This window comes from Corvus moneduloides, chromosome 15 (assembly GCF_009650955.1).
Source record: "Corvus moneduloides isolate bCorMon1 chromosome 15, bCorMon1.pri, whole genome shotgun sequence".
Lineage (NCBI taxonomy): Eukaryota > Metazoa > Chordata > Aves > Passeriformes > Corvidae > Corvus > Corvus moneduloides.
The window spans coordinates 18,976,812-19,002,964 of NC_045490.1; the positions used below are offsets into that span (position 1 = coordinate 18,976,812).

At 45.0% G+C, this 26,153-nt stretch overlaps 2 protein-coding genes across 17 annotated transcripts in view; both read right to left on the bottom strand.

The window, feature by feature from the left end:
* Positions 1 to 11,305, bottom strand: part of GABRP (gamma-aminobutyric acid type A receptor subunit pi) — a 29,155-nt gene extending 17,850 nt beyond the window's left edge. For 3 of the 6 annotated variants that reach the window (XM_032124760.1, XM_032124765.1, XM_032124764.1), the window contains exons 1-4: positions 10,583 to 11,305; positions 10,388 to 10,490; positions 9,014 to 9,058; positions 5,519 to 6,608 (exon numbers count right to left, since the gene is read on the bottom strand). The gene's annotated coding sequence lies outside the window, so the exon portion shown is untranslated. Of the gene's footprint in view, positions 1 to 2,849; positions 3,427 to 5,518; positions 6,609 to 9,013; positions 9,059 to 10,387; positions 10,491 to 10,582 lie in introns of those variants that run through there. The other 3 variants (XM_032124761.1, XM_032124762.1, XM_032124763.1) reach the window with 3 other exon arrangements.
* A 98-nt stretch (positions 11,306 to 11,403) lies between these two features.
* KCNIP1 (potassium voltage-gated channel interacting protein 1) overlaps positions 11,404 to 26,153 on the bottom strand; it is a 288,192-nt gene continuing 273,442 nt past the window's right edge. For 9 of the 11 annotated variants that reach the window (XM_032124776.1, XM_032124770.1, XM_032124771.1 and 6 more), the window contains 6 exons: positions 24,504 to 24,573; positions 21,685 to 21,755; positions 19,913 to 20,020; positions 18,872 to 18,976; positions 18,260 to 18,322; positions 11,404 to 15,927 (listed from right to left, as the gene is read on the bottom strand). In XM_032124776.1, coding sequence (XP_031980667.1) covers positions 15,880 to 15,927; positions 18,260 to 18,322; positions 18,872 to 18,976; positions 19,913 to 20,020; positions 21,685 to 21,755; positions 24,504 to 24,573 — 465 coding nt within the window. In that variant the 3' untranslated portion in view covers positions 11,404 to 15,879. The remainder of the gene's footprint in view (positions 15,928 to 18,259; positions 18,323 to 18,871; positions 18,977 to 19,912; positions 20,021 to 21,684; positions 21,756 to 24,503; positions 24,574 to 26,153) is intronic. The other 2 variants (XM_032124768.1, XM_032124772.1) reach the window with 2 other exon arrangements.

Genomic DNA, 26,153 nt, shown 5'->3' on the forward strand with positions numbered 1-26,153 from the left:
TGGACAATAGCTAGAACACACTCAGTGCTGAAAAGCTGTGACTGACTTGCTTGCCACTGTGACACTGGATTTGTATCCAAGAGCCACTCATGCTGTTTGTCTCTGGCTTGCTCCATGCAGCGCAGGGGGTGTGTGCTGGTGTCCCAGGGGCAGAGCTGTGGCCCGACACAGCCACCTTCAGATGGCCTCAGTGTCACTCAGGTTCCTACAGTCAGTGCTTTCCACCAGCTCAGGGCCTCTGATGAGTATAAGAAAACATAAAAGCTAAAACACTAAACAGAAGGTGACAGCCTCCGAAGGCACCTCGGTACCCTTTCAGGTTTGTCAGATCTTGCCAACACTTTGGCAGCAGCTTTGCAGCACTTGCTCACACTGTCCCCCATCCCAGGCCACGGCTCTGCCACAGTTTGATCACTCTCAGCAAGGGCTTGGAGGGTCTGAACACGCCCTGGCCAACTCTGCCCAGGTCTCAGTGGTCCTGTCATCCCTTCCCTGAGACAGACTTCACCAAAGGTATTTCATCTGGATTGGTTTCCACATTACCTTGTTTTTAAAGGCCATTCAGCACCTTGTTTCCTAGTGCAATGTGGAATTAAATACAGCAGTAAAACAAGCATGAATTTTTTTACATTTGGAATTGTCCTCATTTTAAATCACTCAAGAAATAGCATAAATGTTCCCCACTTCTAAGAACAGAGAAATTAAGGTACTCAGAGGTCAAGTTATCCGTCTCTTGAGTGGCATCAGTAACAGACTGTCTGTCAAGATGAACAAGCCTCCTGCAGAACACGTACCAACCCTCCTCGCTCAGGTCACACCCAGGCTCACATTTCCCCAAGAAATCCTGGCGGGCAGCAGCACTGGCAGCCACAGGAAGGCACCGCAGCGCTTCCCCTGCTGCTGTCCGAGCCCGGCACCATGGAGCAGCAGCAGCAGCACCCTCCACATGTGCACTGCCTCATTTAACCTCCGCCTTCTCCACATTCCATTCGGACCCACTGCCCCAGACCCTGGGCCCCCTCCTGCCGGGGCGTGGGACTTGGCCCGGGGGCAGGCACTGCTCTGCCAAGCACCGGCTTTACTTAAGCTAATCCTTCACACAAGTGACCATCAATAACTGCTAACCTACTTCCTAAAAGACACAGATCAATTGACAGAGTATTATAACCCCTTAAAATATTAATGCCCTATCAGGGAGACAATTGCACTGGGCCTAGGGACTCCTCCACTATTAGAAATTATGCCCCAGCCTTAAATAAATTAACTCAATAAGTGTCTTACCATGAATACAAATTCCTGCTTAGGGCTTGCAAATAAAATGATTTAGAGCTGTTCTTTGAGGAAAGATGAGGTGTTTAAACTTGCAAAAGAGCAAGGGCTGCCATATTCATTACTCTTTTGTTTTAAATGGACTGCTTTGTTTTAAACTCAAGGCATCCCTTTCAGAAGGGAGGGGGAAGTATCTGGAAAATTAACATTTTCTTACTCTGGGCTGCACAGCTTCAGTTCTGCAAAGATGCAGATCCCTGCTCCAAACTCCAAAGGCAGCTCAGGGCCAGGCCAGCTCTGCCTCCGGGGTGCCCAGTGCCATCGGCACTGCTTCCCTGCAGCACAGGGCACCTGCAGGACACGAGGAGCAGCAGGCTGGTGGCACCGGCCAGCAGCGCCGTGCTGCTGCCTTGCTCCCATCCGTGCTGGTAGGAGGTGGGCACGGCCACCAGCTCTGAGAAACTTCATCTGGATCCCCGAGGCTGGAGGGAGCCATTCTGCCTTGCCCCGAGGTCCAATTATTTCTCAAAAGTGGATGCAATGTTTCTGGTTGTTACTTTTCAGTTTGTACATACAAACAGTTCAGCCCTGAACTGCAAGATACACATAAAGGACACAATCCAGGGTTCAAAAAGAGCCACACTGATTCCACTTGACTGAAACAGAAAGGTTTGTAGAAGAGACCATAGATTCAGCTCACTTCTTTTGCCCTAGATAGAGGAAAACTCCATCAAAAGCCACACACGGAGGCCCTGAAACACAGAATTTTACAAGTAGCTCGAGGAGCTTGCCTTGGCAGCAGCCTCCTCCTCCATTGTCTTCTCTTTGCTGCACTGGGTTTGCACATGGACCTGTTGCATTCCCAAGGGATGTATCAGTGAGCTGCTGAACTGTTATGACCCAAACCCTCGCAGCAGGAATACTGCTTGTATGCTGTAGCTTTTACCTACAGCATCTGAATTCCCTTTTGAGTTCCCTGAGGGCTGGGATAAATTTAATATAAGTCTCAAGAGTGAGAAACTCAGACAAAAAGAGAGTGTGGACAGGGAGATGGGGTGCAGCCTGCTTGGGAGCAGGGGAGACAAGCAGTGGCAAGAACAGCTCTCTCTCCCCCCTCCTTACTGGCCACCACATCCCCAGGACCGAGAACCGACTGTGGTGCCTGCACTACCCCGGGAACCTCGGGCATCCACCAGCACCTGTGGGCACCATTTCCCAAATCCTGGGTCAGAATCCTCCCAGCTGCCTCAGTTTCCCCACATGCCTTACACTTACAGCCGCATGCAGCCACCAGCCCTGAGCTGGCCCCACTGCCCAGTGGCCAATGCTCACCCCCGGACAGCCCACACAGACACCACCAGCCACCAGCACAGGGCTGTGTCACATTTAGGGCCACTGAGTTCTTCAGGTAATGGGAAGATGTATCTGTGCAGTAATAATGAGCGTCAAAGCAATCTGCAAAAGGTAAGGTTAGAGCAGCGACTTGCCAGCCCTGAGCAGCAGGTCGCAGCCTCGTGGGAGGGCAACAGCAGGTGACCACCCCGTCCAAGCCCCTGCTGCCACCCCTCCTGTCCCGGCACCTCGGGGTCCCCGCTCTGTCCAGGCGCCGCCGGGCTCGGCTCTGCCGCGGTGCAGCCGAGGCTGATCCTCGCTGGGGCCGGCAGATCCTGGGGGAGATGATTCCTTAACAAGCTGCTCTGCGTGCTACCACAGGGCCATGGAGGGAGGAACGCATTACCAGCCCCGATCCAGCTTCACAGCCTGCTTGCTGCTTTGGTTCTGCCTCCCAAAAGCAGAATTAATTGCCGGGCTAGAAAATGCAGATAAATCAATCAGTTCATAGCACATTTATTTTCTGTAGTTGTGCACTGGGCTCCTGGCAGCTTCAAACAACAGCAACTCCCACTCGTGCTCCAAGGAGAGGTGAGGGTGGGGCTCTTGCCAAAGACTACCTGCAGAAAGGAGCGTAGGCAGGGCAAGGTGGAGGCTCGGCACCAGCAGCGACCTGGAGCGAAATGCCATCACAGCAGCAGTACTGCCCCCCTTCAGCCTTTAAGGTGACTGCCAAGCCAGACCATCGCATAACTTATCTTTCTAGATTTTCCAAAATAAATGCCTGAAAGACAGGCTAGAAGGAGGAGGCAGAAAACTGACATTCTAAGAGAAGAAATGCTGTTTTATACTGCAGACTTATTTACAGCAAACTCTGTGACTTGACAACGGTGTCTACAGCAACAGAGAAAATAAACCACTCAGTCGTTACCAGTATGCTTTTTTTGGGTGAAATGATAAAGCAAACACAAAGCTCAAACCTCAAACCTCAGACTGCACAGGAACCACTCTAAGTCTGTGCTTTCCCACCCATGGCCCTGGTCCCAGGCTGCAGTGCTGCTCAGCCATCACTATCGGCTGAGACCTCTGCCAGGGAACACCCAGGTAGTGACCCTTCCCTTCCCAGAACACAACAGAACAGAACAGACAAATACCCTCAGTGCCAAGCCCCATCCCCACATCATCTCTGCTCTTTCCTCCTGCTCTCAAAAAGGGACTTGGATGCAGCAGGTTCCTACCACAGCTCAAACCCCACAGCTGTGGGAGATGCCATCAGTGGGGCTGTATTTTGTTCTGTTATTTACATAGCAGGCTCAAGACTGCAATTTTTTCTCCCCACAATTCCAAGTGTATTTAATTGCTTAGTTAGAAGCCAAGCAAACACACAGCCCTGTCGTCTCTGTGCCTCAAGTGCCATCCTCACTCTTCATGGGACGGCAGACGGGGGCCAGGCTGCCCCAGCACAGGGGAGTGGGGCTGTGGGTACCCTCACTGTTGTTTCTGCAGGAGCACCCCTGGGCAGCCCAGAGCCCCCTCAGAGCCCCGGGGTGCCCAGCACTCTGCAACACCCCCTCCCAACACCGGGCACTGCTCACGGTGAGGCAGCTCCTGCTGTGAAATGCCCTGCAGGTTCCAGCTGCTCTTTGAGAAACACGAAAGGCTCACAGCAAGTGCTCCGTCACCAATCCTGCTGTGTTCTGAACAGAGCCCACGGGCCAGTGATGCTCATACCAGAACCAAAACAACATTTAAAGTAAGAGCAAAAGTTCTGGACTGACACCAGGAATGTTTTTTCCAATCTGTAACCCTATTTCATTCGTTGCCTATTACCAGCTGAAAACATTTTATCTGTGTGCACATCAGCACTCAGTGTTCATGCCTTTTAACTTCACTTCAAAGATAAAGAATACAATTTAAATGTAAAAAAAGGTTGGTGTAACCTCTTGTCAGATACAGGAATGAGTCTGGGAACTGACAATTAATTGGACACTCAGTTTTAAGTGCACAACGTTTTGTTATTATCTCAGATAAATGCACAATTGTGGCTTTATCTTTGGCCAAAGCTCTTACCTGATATGATGTCATTCCTTTTTGCTCCCTAACTTGTTAAATAAATATTTCACCCATACAAGTGACTTCAGCTGTCAAAAGCTGGGCAGATATTTTAACTACACCAGATTAGGATCTACTGGAATAATTGCGTACTTTTATGTTAATAGGACAAAATACACTCTGAGACAGCAGATCAGCTCAAGATGTACTCATTAAATGAGCTGCATTAAGTACTAGCTTCTAGTTTGCATGTTCAAGAGACAGAAAGTTATCTCTATTGGTGGTGCCTGGTATTTGGAACTGTTCTGAATGCCATAAACATCAAAGAAGTTTAATTAAAATACTTTCTTTTAGTTTAACTTCCCCCCAAAGGACCTAGGCCTGTATTGTTCTGTCAAGAGGGGGATGGGGAATATTTTTAAGGAAAAAACTTCCCCAAACACTTTAAATTAATCCATGATTGCTTTATGCTTCTCTGCAAATGAGATGGCACTGACCAGTGGGATCCATCCCAGGGCCACTGGAGCAGCCACAGAGCCTTGGGAGGTGAGGATGCAGCAAGGACCCCCACAGCTCTCAGCATCTCTCCAAGCACTGCAGCAATGTACCCAATGCAAAACCTTTTGGATTCTCATTTTGTGCTGAACAGTCACAGAGAGCTGACACAGACACATCCCAGTGTTCTGCTGCTGAGGTGGCTGGATGTTGATTATAGGACAACCCCTCCTCTTATTATTTTCATTATTTGAGAATAATAATTCTTGCTGAGGAGTTCTGGACAGTGGAAGACTGTGGCTTCATGTTATTCATGTGGGATATGTGTGCTCACAGCAGAGGAGAGAGAGAGAGCAGATAAATGCCTCACCTGAAGCTCTTGTCCTCTGCTGTTACAGGTGAGCACCGGTCCCATGGCACTTCCCCAGGAGCTCCAGCACTGCAGGCATGGGAGCTGCTCCTTGGCAGAGTCCCTCAGGCACAGGCTTGTCAGCTGGCAGGTGTGCGTGTGTGCTATCTCCACTGGGAAGGACCTCTTTGAAAAGCTTCCTCAAAGAGCACTTCAGAATTTCCAGAATTATTGTCCAAGGAGCAAGACTTTCCTGCATTTGGGTGAAAAAAAATGAGGTGGAAAAATCACCGAGGTTCACATGGGTTTATCTTTCTAAACTTACCAAACAGTGGTGGTAGATCTGCCAGCAGGAAGACAGCTCTCATTACTTAGCATGGGCTGAGGTTTGGTAGTCTTACAAATGCCTCAGCAAAAAGCAATCCAGTACAGAAACATATTTTGTGTTTAAAAATAGTCTCAACAGTTGTTAAAAGGGATGAAGCAATGTTTTTTTCCTGTATCAGCAAAAGGAGCAGTGCAGACAATGTAAAAGGGTAATTCTGGGAATGAGGAAATACTGTTTTATCTAATTTACTGCAGCCTGAGGTGAAACATTAACTCAGCTCTGAGCTCTGACAGGGTGTAAATAGCCGGAACAAAAACACTGCTGCACTTGCTTTTGAGGGCATGAACTCAGAGGTCTTCAAAGCTATGAATGGTATCACAAAACACACCTTTCATTTTACTGAAGTATTCACAGAAATGTTTACCTTTGGAGTAGATTGTTTTGAACACTGTGAAAATAAGGAAAAGGAGAGAATTTTGTGACAGAAGTTTCCCACCAAACTGTGAAAATATTTTAAAGGGATAAAACCAAACTGCAGACTTACCTTCAGGTTTGCATCTCAAAGGACAGAAAAGGTCTTAACATCATTTCCACAGTTCAGAAGATGCTACCTGCAGGGATCCCTGCCCTCTGTGTGTGAGAAGCTGGAGTCAGCCTCCCACGGGCTCTGGGCTGGAGCCAGATTGATGCTCCTTGGGCATCTGGGAGAGAGCAGGTTTCAGGCCACTCCTTCTCAGGGTCATCCTTGATCTTGATCTGTGTCAGAGACATAAACCTGTCTGCCTGGGAATGCACACACCAAACCAAAACGGAATTCATAAAAATGGAGGAAAAAGAGCTGACATTTTCCCTCATGATTATTTAGTTTATATTTGTTACAGTATAAAGCACCTTCAGATCTGGCACAAATAAAATAACCAAAATCATTGCAACACCCGTGAGCTGATGGAGAATGTGCCCTTGGGTATGAGACTGATAATTATTTGACAGAGAAAAAATGTCTGGTGTCCTTAAAGGCCCTGTAGCCTATTTATTGCTACATCTGCAGTTATGCCAGATCATCACACACCCCTGAAGAAGCTTTGCGGCATCTGGAAAAGTACTGACCAGTATGTCCCCACCATGGGGACCATCAGTACCCACGTGCCCTGGCAGGAGCCTTGGTATGACTATCACTGGTAATTTGTGTATGCCAGGGCCTTATCTCTGCCTGCCAGTGAACTGGGAGATCGGCACAAGACGCAATAAAGCTGATGTGCAGTTTTGGCCTTGTTATCAGAGGGAAGGAACAGCTCCTGCAGTTATTTATAATTTGCTTCTGTGCCACACGCAGGCAGTCAGCACTCACATAACAATGGCTAAAAAAACTGCTGTGCAGGTTTGCTTCCAGCCTGGCAACCCTGGTGATCTGTATTCGTGTCCAGAGCTGCTGGGCTGCATCACATGGTGGAGTGACAAGTGACAGCAGTGTCCCCACCTGTCCCCATGGCTCAGATGCCACCCTGGCTGGGGCCAACTGGGTCTCTGCAAGGCTCATCTAGTGAACGTGCTTTGGGGAAATCGAGGGCCATTTTGGGAACACTGCACTCCTCCCTGTGATGTCCGAACAAGCAGTCTTCAGACACACACCTGATGCCATGTCACGTTTAGGAAAATGTAAGTCTAATGAACATTAATGCAATGGGACTTAACACTACATTTTTTTCTAGGTGCATTTGATTAAATTTTGAGCAGTGCTGAGCAAGCCCACAGCCTTTTGTTTTCCATTTGCCAGGCAGGGACTGTCCAGGGCATAACCAGCACATGCTCTATGGCAGCAAACCATTTGCACTGGAGACTCCTGTCCTAGTACTCCAAATTCTTTGATCCCCAAATGCCCTGTAACAGCCTGTATAGCCTGTTACTACAGAATCTGCACAATCTGTTACATTATCCTTATATTCCATACATCCATACACATCCATATGTTCCACACATGATGACAATATTGGCTATTTTGCCCAGCTCCCTGCAGGGAGTAGGGAGCACTCAGAGGTGCCTCGATCCATGGGATGGATACAGCCTATTCCCCATGGAAGCCTCAGCCCATTTGCTTGTTCCCATGCAGCACCCCAATATCTGAGTGCCAGCTGTCCCCTGGGTTAATTCACAGCTCTGCATGTGTGGTGGGTGGAAGCTGAGGGCTTGAGAGCTGCAGTGCTGCCTCTCATTGGGAACAGGGAAGAAACCTGCAGAGCCAGGGCCCAGGTGCCCACAGAGCAGGACACAAAATACCCGGAAAGCACAACCATAGAAGACCAGCCAAAGACTACTATTGCCCCTTCTTTGCCAAGCACTAAAAAAACTTGAAAAAATCCCAGCACAGGGAACAGGTTTGACCAGCCTTGTCACATTTCTGTGTTCTCTCTACTAACACAGACCCAGGCAGGGTTTTGCCTATCCCTTCCAGACGGTGTTAGTGCCATGAGACACCTCTGGCTCTTCCCCCAAGGCAGCTCCAGCCCACTGCTGGTAACTTTCTCCAAACCCTACAACAAGGCATCTCCTTCCTCCACAGACTCGTCCTTGGAGGAAAGGCACAGCTAATGCACAGGGACTCATCCAGTCTGTGAAACACTGGCTTAGTTCCCAGCTGTCAAAATTTCCTCCCCAGTCCTCTGGCTCCACTCAGCTGCACCAGGAACAGGCAGCTCCTCCAGGACTTGCTGTGGCTCTGGGGACACAGGAGCTGGCCAGGTGCTCCCACAATGTCAGCACAGAGCTCCCCCAGGCACTGTAAATCCGTACCAAACCCAGAGCAAAGCTGCAGTAAAGGAACAGGACGTCTTCGAATGTGACTTTTACTGTATCTAAAATTACCTGCAGGTCTCTGCAACGTCACACCCGCTTCTGCAGTGATGTCTTCAGGCATCAAGCCCTGGAATAGCCTCTTCGAAGGCTGGAATGTGACTTCTGTTCCACATGGGGATTAAATGTGCTCTCAGAAAAGGGAATTTTTAAGTTCTGAAATTCTGCTTTTGGACTTTGAAGCTGCTGAAATCTACACCATATATTCCCAATTTTTATTTATGACATGCACTAAATATTCACTTCTATAACAGGACATAAACTAAAAACTTCAATATTCTGTTAATTTTATTTCATTGGTGAAATCAGTACAAAGTATTGTTGAGATGGAAATCTCTTACCTTCCTTGCATTTCAAAGCGTCTCTCGTTGGTTTGTGTACAGCTCCTGCATTTGAATACCAAAGGAACCAAAAGCAATTCAGTAATTTGTTTGTAGCAGATGTTCTCCAGATTTAAGCATTATGATATCACAGCTTAGTGCAAAATAAAACAAATATAAGGCACACAAAGTGAGATAAATTTTTTAAAGTCTGAAACAAAAATTGAGAACCATTTAGAAGCACTTTTGCAACTCAGTTTGCCATATACAGACATGAATTTTTCCAAAAAGTTTTACTCATTATCAGTTACAGCACAGGCAGTGTGCCTCCCACCAGTGCAATGCTCACCCACTACAATGAGTATTATTTTTCTTACTTGTAACTGGCTGGTGACAAATGCTTTTCCATAACAGCTTGTGCTGTGTGAATGAAACAAGGCTCTAGCACTTCTTTGTGTTCTGAGTTCTCTAAAATTTAGAATATTTGTTCAGACAGAAAACATTGTGCTGACATTTCTCTTCATGTATATTTACACTTATATATTTTCAATTTATATCGATTTATAAGTAAATCAATAAGACAATTAGAACACAAAGGTTGGACAGGTTTCTCTGAAAATGTCAACAAATTCAATTTAACTCTGGGACTGTAAAATCAATCTTGGATTTTTTTTTTTTTTTTTTTAAATCAACATTTTTCATTAACTTATTATTCTTCTGGAAAATCCTGGGTCAGCATTAACTTTTCACAGACATTTTAACAATGAGATGACTGGACATTACTAGCAGTGGGCGTTCCCCCTGCATCCTTCACAACATCGATGTATTCACTCCTTGGCTCTCTCTGCAATGCAAAGAGCAAAAAAATACGGACCCTAAACCACCGGGGCAGTGGCAGCGGGGCTTTATCCCTCGTGGGCTCCATTAGTCGCAGGCAGAGGGAGCTGGGGCTGGGTTTGGAGACTGTCCTGAGAAAAGCTGTGCTGCAGGGAAGGGAGGTCACGGTGTTGTGAGGAGTGTTCGAGATCATTCTCACATTTTGTTATCTGGGTGAGGGCAGTGACCATCCAGGCCCATCTTCTGCAGCCAGACTTCAGACCAGAGCAGATTCCTGTGTGGGAAACTGCACTGGTGCTGTTCCCCTTCTCCATTTCCTGGCTAGTGACTGTGGGTGCAAATCCCAACAAGTAACTTCGGAAGTGTCCCAGGTTCTAAGGGAAACATCCCTCTCTCCCCACTACCAGGAGCACTGCCCACCCCTTGCAGAAGCCTCTGTCCTGAACAAGGAGTGTGGATCACCCTGGTTCCCCCCGGCTCCTCTACAGGCTGCTGTGCACAGGGACAGGACAGCAGGGGAGTCCCCAGGAGAACGTCACAGGCAATGTGACAACTCACCCTGTGCTCAGGAGGCACCTTCCTGCCGTGGGGGCTTCCAGCCAGAGCCACACTGCGATGCCCAGTCTCTACAAGAACAGATGGACAAAGACACACTTCTCCTCTGCAAGACAAAAAGGAAAGTTTTAACACAACTGACTGGAAATAACCACATCCATTGTGGCTCCTGGCGATCTTCAGTTCATTATTTCCCACCTCCTGGGGTTTGATGGGGACAGGTGTCCTGTTTGCAGAGAACCAGCCTCTCCTGGCCAAGCAGCAGGGCTAAGTCCATCATTAGCTCTCCATCACCCAGAATTTCTGCTCCTGCAGCTCCCACACCTGACCCCCCAGAGTGCAGATCCGATGTGATGATAGGACTTCATGTACCAACGTGTCCAGGCCTCCTCCTTTCCAGTTTGCTGGACCTGTATGGATAAGCAAAGGTTACAGAATCAATCTCTCAGTAAAAAAACCCGCTATTATTAGACTCAAAAGAAACCTTTTTCATATGCTGAGTTGTGGCAAACACCTCAGGCTCCCCCTCTGTGCTCCAGAGTGAGGGACAGCCCCTGTGGCTAGTGCAGACCTGCTCCCTCCCCGCTGCCCTTCAATCCATCAGGTGCAATGCCCTGGACCCCTGAAGCAGCAGGACGAGATGCTCAGACTGCAATGGTGATGGGCTCAGAATAAAGCCAGAGGTGTCCAATACCTCAGAGCAGTAACTAAGGCTTCACCAGCCACTCAAACAAACCTCAGCCAGAAAGCGAACAAAAAGCCTATGCACGTGCATTGAGCCCGAGCCTGCTTTGCCTGGCAGCAGCTGGGACACATCCCAGGGGGTGAGAAGTGTTGAACAGGCAGTCACCACACCTTCTTCTTGCAGAGGGAGCAAGATTTCAAGTCTGGCATTCTCCAGAGGGCCCTGCTGTCTCTGGGAGAAGGAGGTGCCTGGGTGGCAGCGGTGCTGCCCGGGGTGTGCACAGCTGGGGGAGTGGGCACTGGGCAGGCACTGCAGTGACACCAAGATCAAGATGTTTCACACAGACACCTTTATTTTCATATTTCTCCATGGATGAATGTTCTTTTTCCTGGGATGTATGGGTAGACAGATTATACCCTACAAAATGGGAGTTTAGCAAACATACATATATATATGTACACACATATATATAGTCTGGCAAAATCACTTCTGCATTCCTCCACGTGTCAGAATGGATGTTTACAATAAACCAAACCAAAAGGGACACTGTGAGGTTTTGGGTTATTTTTATTATCTATAACATAAAATAGTGTTTGCATTTTTTTTCAACTCAGTTGTCTGTTTTCCTGCTTATACTTAAGCAGAACTGCAGAAGGGAAAAGACATGCCTCTAAGTTTTCAATTTTTACTACCCCTAGTTACCATCAGTGATGCAGGTAGAAGAACGTTTCTGAACTTTACACAAGTGCCAAACTATGAGTTCAGTGTATGTAACCACATCAAATATAAGAGAACCCCTGAATCAGTGATACAAATAAATCATTGACATGTGTTAGCTCACAGCACAGTTCGGTTTCACAGCCCCTATGCACGTGGATACATGTTTGAGTCTCACTTTTGAAAGCTTCATTGCAAATTTTTAACCTGACAGTGTCCCTTGAGAAAAAATACATATTGGGTTTAAGAAAGGACACCCTCTACAGGTATTTTCTTTTTATTATTAAAACCAACATTTTTAAAACCATTCCACAAAATTGAGTACAAATTGCCATTGGAGAACAGCATTTGTAACAGTGAAGCTATACATGGCTGATCCATTAACATGGCTTTAGTTATCACAATTTACATTATTTGCACATTTCCTTAGGTCTTTCACGGCACTTCCATGAAGAAGAAAAAAGTTTGACACACTGCTGCTACCATCTCATCAGAGGTGACCCATGGACACAAGGGTGTTTGTTCTCAACACATACTGCAGTCAGGAAATGCCACTGCCCACAATGCCTGAACCTCAGGGTATTTGTGTCTCAAGCTTTTAGCTTGGCTCATGATTACTCACAATATTGCATTGCATTCAGAGGAACAGGAAAACAAACAGCCACAGAACAGGCACAGTACTTTTTTTTTTTCTTTTTTTCTTTTTTTTTTTGCATTATCATTAATCACATTCCTATTTGTCAACAGATTGTTACCTAAAATGCATATTAGAAAGGCTTTCTATAAAAAATGCTGGCATGAAGATGCAGACTAATGTTTGTAACTAGTGAAACAGTCAGAGTCCTGATTCAAACATTATTTAAACATTCACGACTTGGAGGAAATGTGCACAGTTGATAGCACTGACAGAGAATCTGACCGTAACAGGAACTGCCTTCTGCCTACTGGCAGGAGGATTGATGAGGGCGGGAGACTGGAGTAGCATAGTGTGTTTTATTTAGAAATCTCTAGTAGTGTTTGTCATAAATATTGCAAGCCCCATTTATGAGCAAGCAGAGGCTTGGCAAGTTTACAGTAGAGTAACATTCACAGAAAACATGAAAAACAAACCCAAAGCCATTTCCATGCAGAGAGTGGCTCTCTCACAGTCACTGATGTTTGTCACCTGCCGGCTGGAGAACATCCGCCATGGACAGATGCTGCTGATGGAAAACCCAGAGGCCTTCTATGCACTGGTGCATCCCAGCCTCTGGCTGTAACAGTGGGATCAGGGACAAACACAAGGGTAATAATTGGGTTTGCAATGGCAAGGACTCTGCCACAGACAGATTCTGCAATCTGAGCTCTGGGAAAACACAGCTGTGGGTGACACTTTGCAAGTCCACCTGTCTCAGCTACTGTGGACTTCAGGTGAAGCACAGAGCTCAACCCAGGGCTGAACATCAGGGGTGTGTGGGAGAGGTCTGACCCCTGTGGGATCCAACTCAAAGCTTGTTATTCTCTAAGGGCAGACTCAGCATGGCTCTCAGCATCTCCCTCTCTACCTGATGCACCCTCATTGTTCCTGGCAGGCACAGAGGAGCAGCAAAGGAGATGCCAGAAGTGCAGGGTCAGTCCTGGTACCCTGATTTCAGCATGCACTGACAGTGACACCGCCTGTTTGCTGCTGAACTGGAGCCACACTCAAGAGAAAGCAGTGACAGCCCTGGTGACAAAGGCAGCCCACACAGAACTGCTGCCAGCAGGGCCAGGAAACATAGCTGAGACCAAATTCATCACAGTAACTCCAGAAATTATTTTAGCTTCAGGGACTATGGCATCATGCAACTAATAACATTTTCTTTTGAAAAGGGCACATTCCAAACATTTCTGTCTGTATGTGCCATCTCATGAGCACCCTTGAAGCAAGACTATTAGAGGAAAAAGGCACTGTGCTAGCCTCATTCAAATCCTTCTTTTCCATTGTCATGACCACTTCTCCCTCTGCTGAAGTGAACTGCTTAGAATAAAAGACAGATGTTCTTTTGGTGGGAGGGAAAACCTTGAAATTATATTAAATTCTGTCATTTGCTAAAGTGATTGCAAGAAGACTTAAGAAGGAACAGTGTAAACTTGTGTGTTGTTTCAGCTACAACTGATGTCTTTACCAAGTGCCTATTAAATAAAGCCTAAATGACGATACCCAACAACTGGAGGACAAGGTACTCCCACAGGGTGGCCTCCCTCCTGCAAACCCCAGCCCCTCACTGGAGCTGCTGTGCTCTGGTTCACTGCTGGGAGGAATTCATTAATGGTATCTGCATGAAAGCCAAGAAATAAGATGGACTAAGGTGTCATCCCTGCAGACATGATTCTGCACTTGAATGGCACTTTTGATGACAAGGGGTTAACTTAAAGAAATAAAGTTAAGGCTACATAGAAGTGCATGGAGGAGCACAGTAAAAAGGGAAAATGCCCCATCTTGGGGAATTGGCATTATCATTATACTAGGACTGATCAGACCTAGTTCTATAATCAGGAATGCTTGAACAGATGAAATTTTTATAAAATTAGGGCTACAGAACTGAGTCATTCTATATATTCTGTATTATAAAAAGCTTCCACTTACATAGTTTTTAAAATATATCTTCACTGCTAACAGTTTGTCTGTAATATAGTATGTGATACAATAAAAATAGATGCTTACTGGATGGGAGTGATGTAGCACTATGCAGGGACTGTCCCATCTGTGTGGTTTGAACAGCTGGAAAAGCTGGCTGTTGCCTCCTTCCCTTTGTTCCTCAGCCACTGTCTACCTGGAGATGGCAATGGCACTCTGGTGAGTCAGCTTTCCTAAGAGGCTTCTGCAGAGAAGGCTCTGACATGTTCCCCAGCTGACAAACCATCCAACCTTGGTGTAAATTCACTACACGAGTTTTTCTGTTTTATTAATTAAAAAACCAAACCCCTAATCCAACACTCTACCTGGCATTAGTGAGGAAATGGGGCTTGTACAAGGCATGCTACTGCCACGTAGGAAAAAGTATGGGCCTGGCAGCTGATTCCAAGGCTAATAACAATTCAAGAGCTCCCAATCAAATGTGCTGGGCACTTTGTGGATGCCAAGGTCTGTATGTTGAAACACAGCTGCATCTTTGGGCCCTGTTCTTCACTAAGTAAAGCAATAAAGCCTAAATAAATCCATAAAAGGAGCAAGACCTTATGGTAATGATGAATCTAGGAAGCATGTACCAAATTACAGCAAAAGGACCAGAGCACATGGCCGTGGTGCTGCTGAGATGCACAGTGGAGAATCACCTGGTGTCCCTGGGACTCAACAGGCAGCTGGGACCAGAGCAGGCCTGTACCATCCCTCTGTACCAGCCCTTATCCACCTGCCTGGTCTCTTGGGAACTGACCATTGCTGAACAGGATTTGTTTTGTACTTTGATATTAATTTGTGCAACATGTTTTGCTCCTTTCTGGCTCACCCTGGCATGAAGATCACCCAGTTAATGTGTTCAGGCAGAACTCCACCAAACTCAGCGTGGTGGCACCAGTGCATGTGAGAGGATAAGCAGGATCTCTACAGAAATGGGGATAGTGGCTACATGGGCTGTCTGTTTAATGTCCTGGGTACATTGACTGTTCATTTTTTCACAGACTGCCCTGGCAGATTGGAGTTTTGTCAAAGCAGATTAATGGCAAGGCATCCATAAAACATTGTGCTGAACGGAGGTATGGACTGAGCTGTCACTTGCAATAGATGGCTGAATAGCTATCAACGTGTGCTATCATAGGGAATTAAGCTTGCTAGATTAGAAGCAGGACTTGTGCCTAGCAAACAATGCTCTGTATTACTCATTGAACTTCGAGCAGCAGTTCTCTCTTGTCGGGATTTATTAAAATATTCACATGCTTCCAAAATGAAACAAAGGTCCACCGGCATCTCCTGGGGAGAAGAGGTGGGATCGGTTGCATTCGGTTGCCATTTGGTTGGAGATGTCATACAAAATCCTCACACACTGGACATGGCTCAGTTGTAAAAAGCTTTCACCCAGAAAGGAGATCTTTGTCACACAGGAAGTCTCAGACTCCTCCAGTGCTCGTCTGGTTACATGACATTCTCAAAGAGCTGTAAGGATCGCATGATATTGTCGTCCTGAAAGCAAGGAGAAGATATTTCCATGAAACCAGCATGGACAAGCACAACTCATAACTCTGCCTTGGCACCAGGGAGCTCTGCAGCTGCTCCTGCAGGCGACAGCCTTGCTCTGGGAACGCCTTCCCCCTCTGTGAGCTGGGGCTGATTCAGTGCCCCGGCCCTGATTCAGCACAGCAGCTGTCTCGTGCTTCGGCCCCTGGGCTGGTTTGAGGCAGACCAAGCACAGGGTCCTCTCCTGAGCCTGATGTCCAGCACAGGCTGTGCCATGCAGGGCATTGGGCTGGTGCCTGTGCTGAACCCTCAGATATCCCTGATCCTAGGTATTCAAATGTGCTCTTGGCTAATATGCTCCACAAGTCCAAATGGAATGTCAGGTTTTGAACTGATAAGCAAACTGCCTTGAGGGAGCACTTCCTGCCAGAAATTCCAGCTCAAACCCAAAACCCATGCAATCTGTGCAACCTCAGCCTCCCCAAGGCTCCTAGAGCCAAATGACAAAGTTAGAGACAGACACAAGGGAAATCCGGGATTATTTTTCTTGAAGTCTTGAAATTTTACTTTGAGAAAGGAACCAGAATAGTATTCAAAAACATAATGATGATTTTCCCCCCCAGGATTTCAGTTATTCCAAAAGTTAGAACAGCTGTTTGCCTGTAACATGAAAATAATTTTCCACGCTGAGCAACTTAAGAGATCTATTGCATTGCATTCCTCAATTGTATTGTGAGGCTGCATCACCTCTACCACTGCTCACTCAGTTTGTGGGTGCAAGGCACCACCTTTCATGGGAAGCCGATCACCCTCTCCAAGGCAATGCCAGAGCTTCGCCGACCACAAGCCAGAGCTGCTGCAATGGCACAGGTGAGCACTGTTGTGCACTTTGGTTTATTTTTCATAAAGATAAAAAAAATAAATCTTAGCGTTGCAGGGCTTGCTCCTGCCTGCCAGGAAACAGCACCTGACAGTGCATCAGTCTGCCCAGCTCCCAGCCAAGGGTGGCAACAGAAGGAACCAAACCCACATGAGGGTAGAGAATCAAAATTTTAACAGTTACAAGTAAAGCTGCTTCAATACTGAGACCACTGATCTCACTGATCATGCACACACCTACAGGCAAGTTAAGAATGTGAAGAATAATACACAACACAAATGATCAAATAAAGATGGTGCCAAAAATAAGCCAAACAATCAGGAGCGATCAAGAATGAAGTAACTGAAAAACATTAGCCTTCTACTATGCATCTGCTAAACAACGATTTTGCTGCCTGAAGTCCCTGACTGAGACTGGATGTGGCCAGAGCCAGGTTTGACACAAAACCAGCAGAAGCCAGCCTGGCCCTCCACAGTGGGCATCTTCCCCTTGCTCAGGAACAGAAGAGCTGTCTGGCTGCAGAACTGGAAAGAATTTTCCAGGCAACATAAAATGCACAGAAGGGCCAATACGCATTCTAAACGGCAGAGGTTGCCTTTTCCACCACTATTGTACTGGTCAAGTATTAGAGATATCTCTGAGCAAATATTCACACAATCAAGGTCTAAGACAACAGGCATTAGGCCAATTGCATGTTAACACAGATGCTTCTTTGTGCCAGTGCTAAAAGTACCAACAAAAATTTATCACAGCCAATCTCATATGTGGAATTTGCAAGAGGGAGCTTCCAAAACAGAAGAAAAATAAAAATCATTGTTATGATGACAGCATTTGCTTTTAATGTTTGACCATAAAAACATCAACTGGTTTTATAACTCAGGGCTGTAACTGCAAGAATTTGAGACACGTTTGACTCTGGGCAGTCTCAGCAGTGTGCTACCTGATAATGACATCTGGGGCAGCACAGAGACAGCATCAGACTCTCAAAATGAAGGAAAAAAAACCAAAACCAAAACCGAAACCAAACCAAACCAAAAACAAACAAAAAAACCCCCACCAACCGCCCCCCCCCCAAAAAAAAAACCAACAACCCCCCCAAAAACAAAAAACCGCCCCCCAAAAAACCTAAGGTAGTTAAGAGCTTTTTCTACAGTTGTCTGCTTGTCTATAGAATTAGGCGCTGCAGTCCACTCAGGAACACAAAAGCACTGGTCCCAGCACTGCATGTGAAGACATCATCTCCCATATTCTGCCTGACCTTACCTCACTATTGAATCACAGACTTCACAGAGCATCAGAAACTCAAGTCTTGAAACTGTTTTGTTTTGTTTTTTTTCACAGAGCAAAGAAAACCCAGGATCCTGAGCAGCATCTTGTTTCAAACAGAGTTTGTCCAAAGGGAAGCAAATGATGTGACATGAGATAGATCTTTCCTTGCACTTATAATTTAGTCCTTACCTCCTGACACGATTCAATAAACTCATCTAAAGTTACAACTCCATCTTTGTTTTTATCCATCTTCTGAAAAAAAAAAAAAAAATTAATTTACATTGGTAACACTATTGTTACATTATAATACCTTAGTTGATGCAACCTGAATAAAGCTGGGACTTAACAAGCTTAAGACCTCAGACTCAATGCTGAATTGCCAACTGCTAAGGACTTGTTTACTCTGGGATTTGGAGCACTTTTGAGGTCATCTTCAGCTGCTTCCTCGACACACACCAGAACCTCTGTCCTTATTCCATTGTTTACTTATGCACTGCCTGACCGACCCCCACCCTCATTCCTGTCAGTCATAAGGGCAGTTGAGAGAAGCAGCACAGAAGGGCTGCAACACATGCAGAGGCTTCAGATTTACTGGATGTGGCACATCACAATGCAAAGGGTCAGGCTGAGAGACAAGTGAGATACCTTTGGAACCAGGAAATCAGCAGGCCCTGTAGTGTTAGGCTGAATGGCTGCTAAGGTTTATTTTGGAATATATAACAAGGTATAGACTCAACTTTACAGGAAAGTCTATCGGTGCATAGCTCAAGTGTTAAGAAAATCCCATCAAAAACCAGGTACCTGGAAAAACACTTCTACATGCTGCCTTGGTGCATCTTCCTTGAGCACTGGATATGTGTATTTCCCCATCATATCATAAATTGCCTTTACGATATCCATCATTTCCTGCCATAGCAGCATGCCAGCACAAACACAAAAAGGAAATTAAGAGAAATGATATCCCATTCTGTCTTGTACTGCCCTATTCTTCACCCTCCTTCTCCTATTACAACCCAGCACCTGGAATGCCTGTACATGTGCATGGAGACAGATGTACCCCGACACACAAACTCATCCCATAGAAAGAACTGCTTTTCTCTGTCTGTGCTATGCCACAGACTCCCACAGGGCTCCCTCCCCTCCCCTGGCCTGGCTCTGACATGGCAGGTGCTGGGAGCAAGGGCTGTGCTCAGCTCTGTGCTGTGGCACCACCCCTGTCCCAAGAGCCTCCTCCAGGGCCAGGAGATTCCCAGCTGTAACTGGGAATCTGGTCCCTCCCCACACCTTGCAAAAATTGCCCCTCAGCTCCACGACCAGTGGCAGTAACTGCAAACCCTCCAGGGATGCACAATGGGTTCGAGTGGGCTAAGATGTATTTGACACATATTCAAGGTTACCATGCTCAAAACCAAGGCTTCCCACAGTGGGAACAAGCAATACCAGATAAGAAGATAAAAACAGATGAAAATGCGGGGTTTGGGAGTGGTGCTGGAGGCTTGTAGTGCTTCAGATGCCCCCCAGTGCAGAAAGAAAGCCCTTGAGCCTCAGTCACCAATCATTGCCACCGTCACCCTCCCCTTCTCAAGGGTCATGTGGCTCAGAGCTGTAACCAGGATTTTGCTCCTGGCTAAAACAATTCATTAAAGGTACCATAATATAGGAAAATGTGTCTAGAAAATCATGCAATAACATCACAGTGCACTTTGCTTAGACATAGACAAATGCTTGAGTCCATTCTGATTTGCATTTAATTAGCTGCATGTAAAATTAATTGTGTTCTGCAACAAAACCCAATCATTTCTCTCTTCCAAAATCAACCACATTTGTCAGAAACAGCCTTACCTCCTTGTTTATATAGCCATCCTTATTTATGTCATACAGATTAAATGTCCATCTCAGCTTTTCGTGAACAGTTCCCCGTAGCAGAATGGACAATGCCATCACAAAGTCCTGGTTTGAGGCACAGAGAGAAGTGTGAATTTTCATAACATCCTTTTCTAAGTCACCCTCTTTATACAATGCCAGTCAAAAGATTTATCTTTTTAGGATGGAGCATATGCTTATCAACCTCTTCTGGCTCCGTTTTCCCAAAATGCGTCCTCTCTGACTGAACTCAACGGCTGAAGCATTCACTAAGATGTCTGGTTTTTAAGAGCACTGCCAGATGCTCCAGTGGCCTTTCTCCTCCCTGCTGCAAGGAGCTGTCACTCAGATTGCCACCACCTGGTTAAACACAGCTGGACTGTGCCTGTGGAAGTAGAAGCTGATGCTTTCTTACCTCCAGATTGAGGTGCTGGCAAAGAAGGGAGAAAATGCAGCATTTTCTCCATGTCCACCTTGAGAGATGGAATGATCCTAAACTCCTCTGACACAAGGAGCCTTAGATTTTGTTCTCTGGTAAAATCTGTCAGACTTGATCAGATGTGATTCCCACCACTAATTACTCATTGTGACATACATAATTTTAATTGGGTTTTTTTGCTTACAGTAAAGTTACTGCTTCTGATAACTTTGATTTATTAATTATACTGCACGGTGCCTCAGGCACCAAGAGCAGCATAGTTACAGGGGTTTGTTAGCACAGGCAGAGCTTCAGGATAACAGAGCTACACAGTTCCTGATAACTCATTTAATATCCTTAGTCACCTCCATGAGCTCTGCATGGGGCAGTGCATCACTGCTTAGAAACCTCTGCTCCTTTTTGCCAAGGCTCAGAGGAATTTGAATTTGTTGAACAATACAAAAAAAGGGGACAAAATGTTCATGGTTTGACAATCAGTAAAGAGACAGACCTGCCAGGAATGAAAGTTCAGCACTTTCTAGGTTTGTTTTTGTTTGTTTGTTATTTTAACAGCATTTTTCTGTTCTCAGTCTGTTTAGGTTTCCAGACAGCTTTAGCTACTGGGTAGCTGCCCCATGCAAACCTCCCATTGCAGCCCTCACCACAGAGACACACAGATGCACATGGAAACACCCCCATTTTGCATTTAGTGAATGAACACATTTCCCAGTCTTACCTGGAAATTACCAGAGGTTTTGGCCATTTGACAGCAAAGGCAAGACTGCCTATGATTTGTAGTTTTATAGGAGTTTTATAGTCTTCAAAACTATGAATTTCATCCTCTAGAAGTCTATGACTTAACATACCCCTTTGCTGCGCTCCTACAACTATGGGCTGAGCATGAAGAGAGGTTGTTTGTAGCCACTGCAACAGGCCTTTTATTTAAACGGTGCATTTAGTTTCCAAGTACCTGAGATGCTTGCTCAACACATGCAATGCATGATGACTGCAGAAGGTACAAGGTGCAAGTTATCTGTGTCTCTCACCTCATTTCATATGGGACTCTCCTCAGCCACTCCTCTCTGCTACATAACCCTCTGCACTTTCTCCCTCTGATCCTGACTAGCACAATCTAGATCCTTCTTTACTGACACATGGAAGTGCATCTGCATAAACTAAAGTGAACCAGATTTGAAAACATCAACTGACTTTAGACTGAAACCACTAACCTTTAATCCAACAAGTCCTACTACTTTGCAATGAAGAATGGACAGAAAAGCTTAAAAACACAAAATTGAGAAAGTGGCATGGAAGGAAGATGCAAAGCAATTACCTCGAACTTCACTGAGCCATTCTGTGCAGTGTCAAAGGCATTGAAGAGGTAATGTGCATACATGCTGGCATCTGAAAGGCACAAAGGGCAGGGACAGCAGCTCATTACACACTGATGGTTCTAAACAAGTCAGGAGCTTCTTTTCCTTCTGTATATAATTCAACCCTGAAGCATTGCCAGGTATTCTGTGAACCAGTAAATGTTAACATGGACTTGCAAAATTCTGACACCCTCCCTCAAAACAGCCTTGAAATGCAAAAGCTTTTATTACAGTAGAAACTATTTGGATTTTGGGGCAGTACCTGAAAGAACGAGCAGAAAATCCCCCACCATCCCAGAGTGTCTCTGGTTCAAATGGTGGGAAACAGAGCAAAAATACCAAAGAGTGACTGCAGACTGCAGCATCCTTTCTCTAGCTTTGTGTTTTGTGGGAGACACGGCAGAGACCCCCCCAAGGAAATGCCTAGGTTCAGAAGGGTCTTGCTGCAGTTACTTGAAGCTGCTGGAGAGCAGTCTCACCTAGAGGCATATTTTCTTTCTTTTGAATCTTAAACTGCTGGTTTTAGGAAACCTTTTCTATTGAGAACAGTCTCTATAGCCCCATGAACGATGGCTGTTAGCTCAGAATAACAGTAGTGGTATGCAGAATAAATATCCAACAGGTGTGCAACTTTAAGACCTTCAGAGGCCTGGTCTCTGCTCTGGTGGCAATTCACTCTGCTCCCTGTATTACTAAAGCTCAGCTTTACAGGATGGAAGTAACTGACATTAAAGTCCCTAATTAGTTCACTGCTATGCTCTGGAGCAATCATGCACTTCTTGTCTCTTATATTCTCTCTGGCACACAGCATCAGCCGAGCCTCAGTCTCTGCATTCAATGCACGGAACTCAGGTGAAGCCTGGTGCCTGTTCTGCCCAGGTGGAATGACCCATCATCTCCTTACTTTGATCTCTCACATTATTCAAATCCAAGGAAGTGTAACACTGTGCAGAAAAATCAAATAGTTAAGTTACTGTCATTCATAACGATAAAATGCACTGGACTTCAGGGAAAAAAAATTGTGTACTACATTTTTAAGAAAAGGATTCTGAAATAAAATAGCTCCAAAAGAAAACCACAACATTACGTATGGCACAGTCCCACTAAAAGCTCCTATTAAGCTAAACTGAACAATGAACTAAAAGAATAAGCTGAGGTCTTATTTCATGTACATTAAGAAATACTTAAATCACTTGTATCACTTGATGACAGAATAGCAAAACTTAAAACCTGCCAAGGATAGGAGCCCTAACAAAAATAACACAAGCGTGGGATGACATTGCCCAAGGTTTTTATAATTCAGAGCTACATTACCACCTCTAGGTTGTACAAGTTTATCTGTGAAGAGAACCATAAAAGTGTAAAAAACTCTGAGGATTTGTGAGCTAAGATTATACAAATAGTTTGGAAACCAAGTGAAAAAAAACAATGTAAAATACAAAATCCATCTGCTATTGACCCATTGTACTATTAAGCATGGTTGTATTTCCATCATCATTAACCAAGGGAATCTCAAGGGAATGGAACACACAGAAAACAGAAAGACAAGTCTTTGAAAACCTTAATAGAATGGAAAAAATGTTATCTATCCATGAAAAAGTGAAGCTTCTGTGCCTACTGGTGTTTACACATGGGAAGGAAGGAGTCACCTGAGCTGTGTCTCTTAAAGGAGTTCATTGGGGTAACTGGAGTTCCTTGGAGTTACTGGAACTCAGCTTGGAAACAAAAGCCACATCCAGGAATTCATGAAAATTATAAATACTTAATTTTTGCAATAAATAAACAAACAAATAAATAAATGGTCTGGTTGCATTTTGTAACAAAACTAAAAGCAATCACAACAGGAAATCATCAAGTTCATACTGAAATTTAATGAAAACTTTTTATAGGTGTACATCTTTGAGGTCACATGGGTTGTAAAACATAAGCATAATGTGTTTTATCTTGACATTTAGTCGAAAAAACACTTGTTAATGACCTTCTTTAAGTAAATGCACATGCACACATACGCTTTCGCAGAAAGGTCAGTCATCATTCCCCAAGGAGTGTGTTCTGCAGATACTGCAGAGTGGGATCTTTTGGAAAGCCTCAAATACTTAATCTTTTGCTAAAAAGCTGCTTAAACCAATGACTCATTTTTTTCAATTTGAGAACAGCATCCCCACAGAACATATCCAATTAGAAGAATACATAGATGATTGATGTTTTTTAAAGGCAAGAACATGTATCATTTGAGAGATTTAATACAATACTTTAATATGCCCATACATGACATGACTCAGTCACATAAACACCAAAAATGATCATTTCAGGTAGCCAGGAGTTTCCTTATCAACTAAAAACTGCTTTAAGAATTTTAAGGAAGTTTTGATTAATGTTCAGGCCAGAAAGAAGTCTGGGATCCTTCTGTGCTAGACACTACATGCCCAGCAGTCCAACAGCAGGGAAGCAAAGATGCACTGAGGGGAAGCAATTTCACTTTCTGCCAACAGAAAGTCAGTACAGAACAAAGCATCAACCCCCAGTTTCTATTTTGGACCTGGGGAATAAAGAGCTGACATTGAGGGGCAATCTTCAGTGGGGTTTTTCTATGTGAAATAACTGTTCAAAGGGCCTAAAATTTTATTATCTTGATGTTTGTGTTTCTGTCTAAAACCCTCAAAGCTTAAGTTCAATTCCCATTCCTTGCACAGATGATCTGCAGCAGTTTTGCAGACAGCTGGCAGTAGGCAATGGTAAGGCTTCAAGAGCCCTGACAGGCACAAAGCACTCCACTTACCTCCATGAGGAAAAAACTGTGCATAGATCTGTTTGAATGTTTCTTCATTAACAACACCACTAGGACATTCCTGTTGGAAAACAAAAAAGAGAGAGAGAAAAAGAATCAAGTAAAACCCAGCTTTGTAAAGGTTCATTTGCAAAACTGTACAAGCCCAAAGAGAGCAATGAAACAATCATCTTCCTGTTCTCACAGTGCTCTGCATGCACAGGCTATGCAGCTGGAGAAATTAAAGTAATTCAAGCTGCAATTTCATCTTAAGCATCTCACAAAGTTGGTTCACCATTATTAACATTTCTAACTGTGTTTTCAGCAGTTTCATTGCTGTTTTATAGAATGACCTAGAAAGGCAGCTCATGACCTCTCTCATATCAAGCTTTCATCTAATTATTACAAATAACGTTCATGCCAGTTAACACCTCCCTGTCTAATGCCTTCACAGGTATGAATCATTAATCCTCAGCAGCAGACTGTGGCCAGAAGCCTGACTCCAGATCCACAGAGGTGAACAGTCCATAGTACACTAGCAAGTCCTTACAAACAAAACTTAATAATAAACACCCCCCACCAGGTCAGTGCTGCTATAACACATTATAGAGTCTTGGGCACTGCTATCTAACTATGTGATGTTTTCAGTTATAGAAAATATTTCCCAGTTGATGGCACTATTCCTCAAATTTGCCTATCAACCAATTTTGAAAACTAAACCAGAGCAAACCAATAAAGTCACCACAGCACTGAGCCTTTTTCACAGAGCACAGAATTACAGACACACAAAAGTCAGCTTCCTCCCACTTTCAGAGCCACTGATCAACAGAGACCGCTGGGGTCTGTGCCCTGCTGTAGCACTGACCCCACTCAGCCATTTAATTCCCCAACCTCCCATCAGGGAGGGAGGAGGGAGCAAGAACACTGTTCCTGCTGGTAGGACATGCTTGAGATGGATTATCTGAGCAGGCTAACTCCCTCTCACCAAATTCACAAAACTGGCACATATAGCTTGGCTTGATGCTTATATTGAGCTGAAGGGCAAATTTGGGATCAAGAAAGTTCCTATGTTCCTGGCACTATACACACTCCACGCATCCCTTTCTCTGTGACATGCTGTGATTCCTGCCTCACTTTAACACAGATCCTTCAGCAGAGAACTTCACAGGATATAACCCTCTGCACAAGGAATCCCCAGCTTCCATTCTTGGAACCTGACTCCTACTACTGTGCCTGATAGTCCTGAACTGCTGTTTAGAGAGAGCAAGCAAACAGTCGATCTGACAATTTTTCTATGTGCCACTTGTGATTTTGTAGGTTGCAAGGTTCCTGGTTAGATGAGTATTCTCAAACTGTTCCAAACCTCCTCATAAAACACCCATTGCCTGGTTTCCTTATCATGAGAAAAGTGGTCACCTTTTCATTTTTAAAGTAGAAATCATCAAAAGAAGAATAATTAAGTAGAAGCTAACATCTACCATAAGAGATTCTCCCAAATATTTCCTAGATGTTCATGTTTTCTGAAGCTTGTAAGCTAACATACATTAAATAAATAATCTGATATTTATTTATGGTATCTTTTAATCATCGATCAGACCAAGTATCATATTCACAGCCATTCTTGGGTAGAAGTGTTCTCCTTGGTCACTGAAGTGCTGTTGC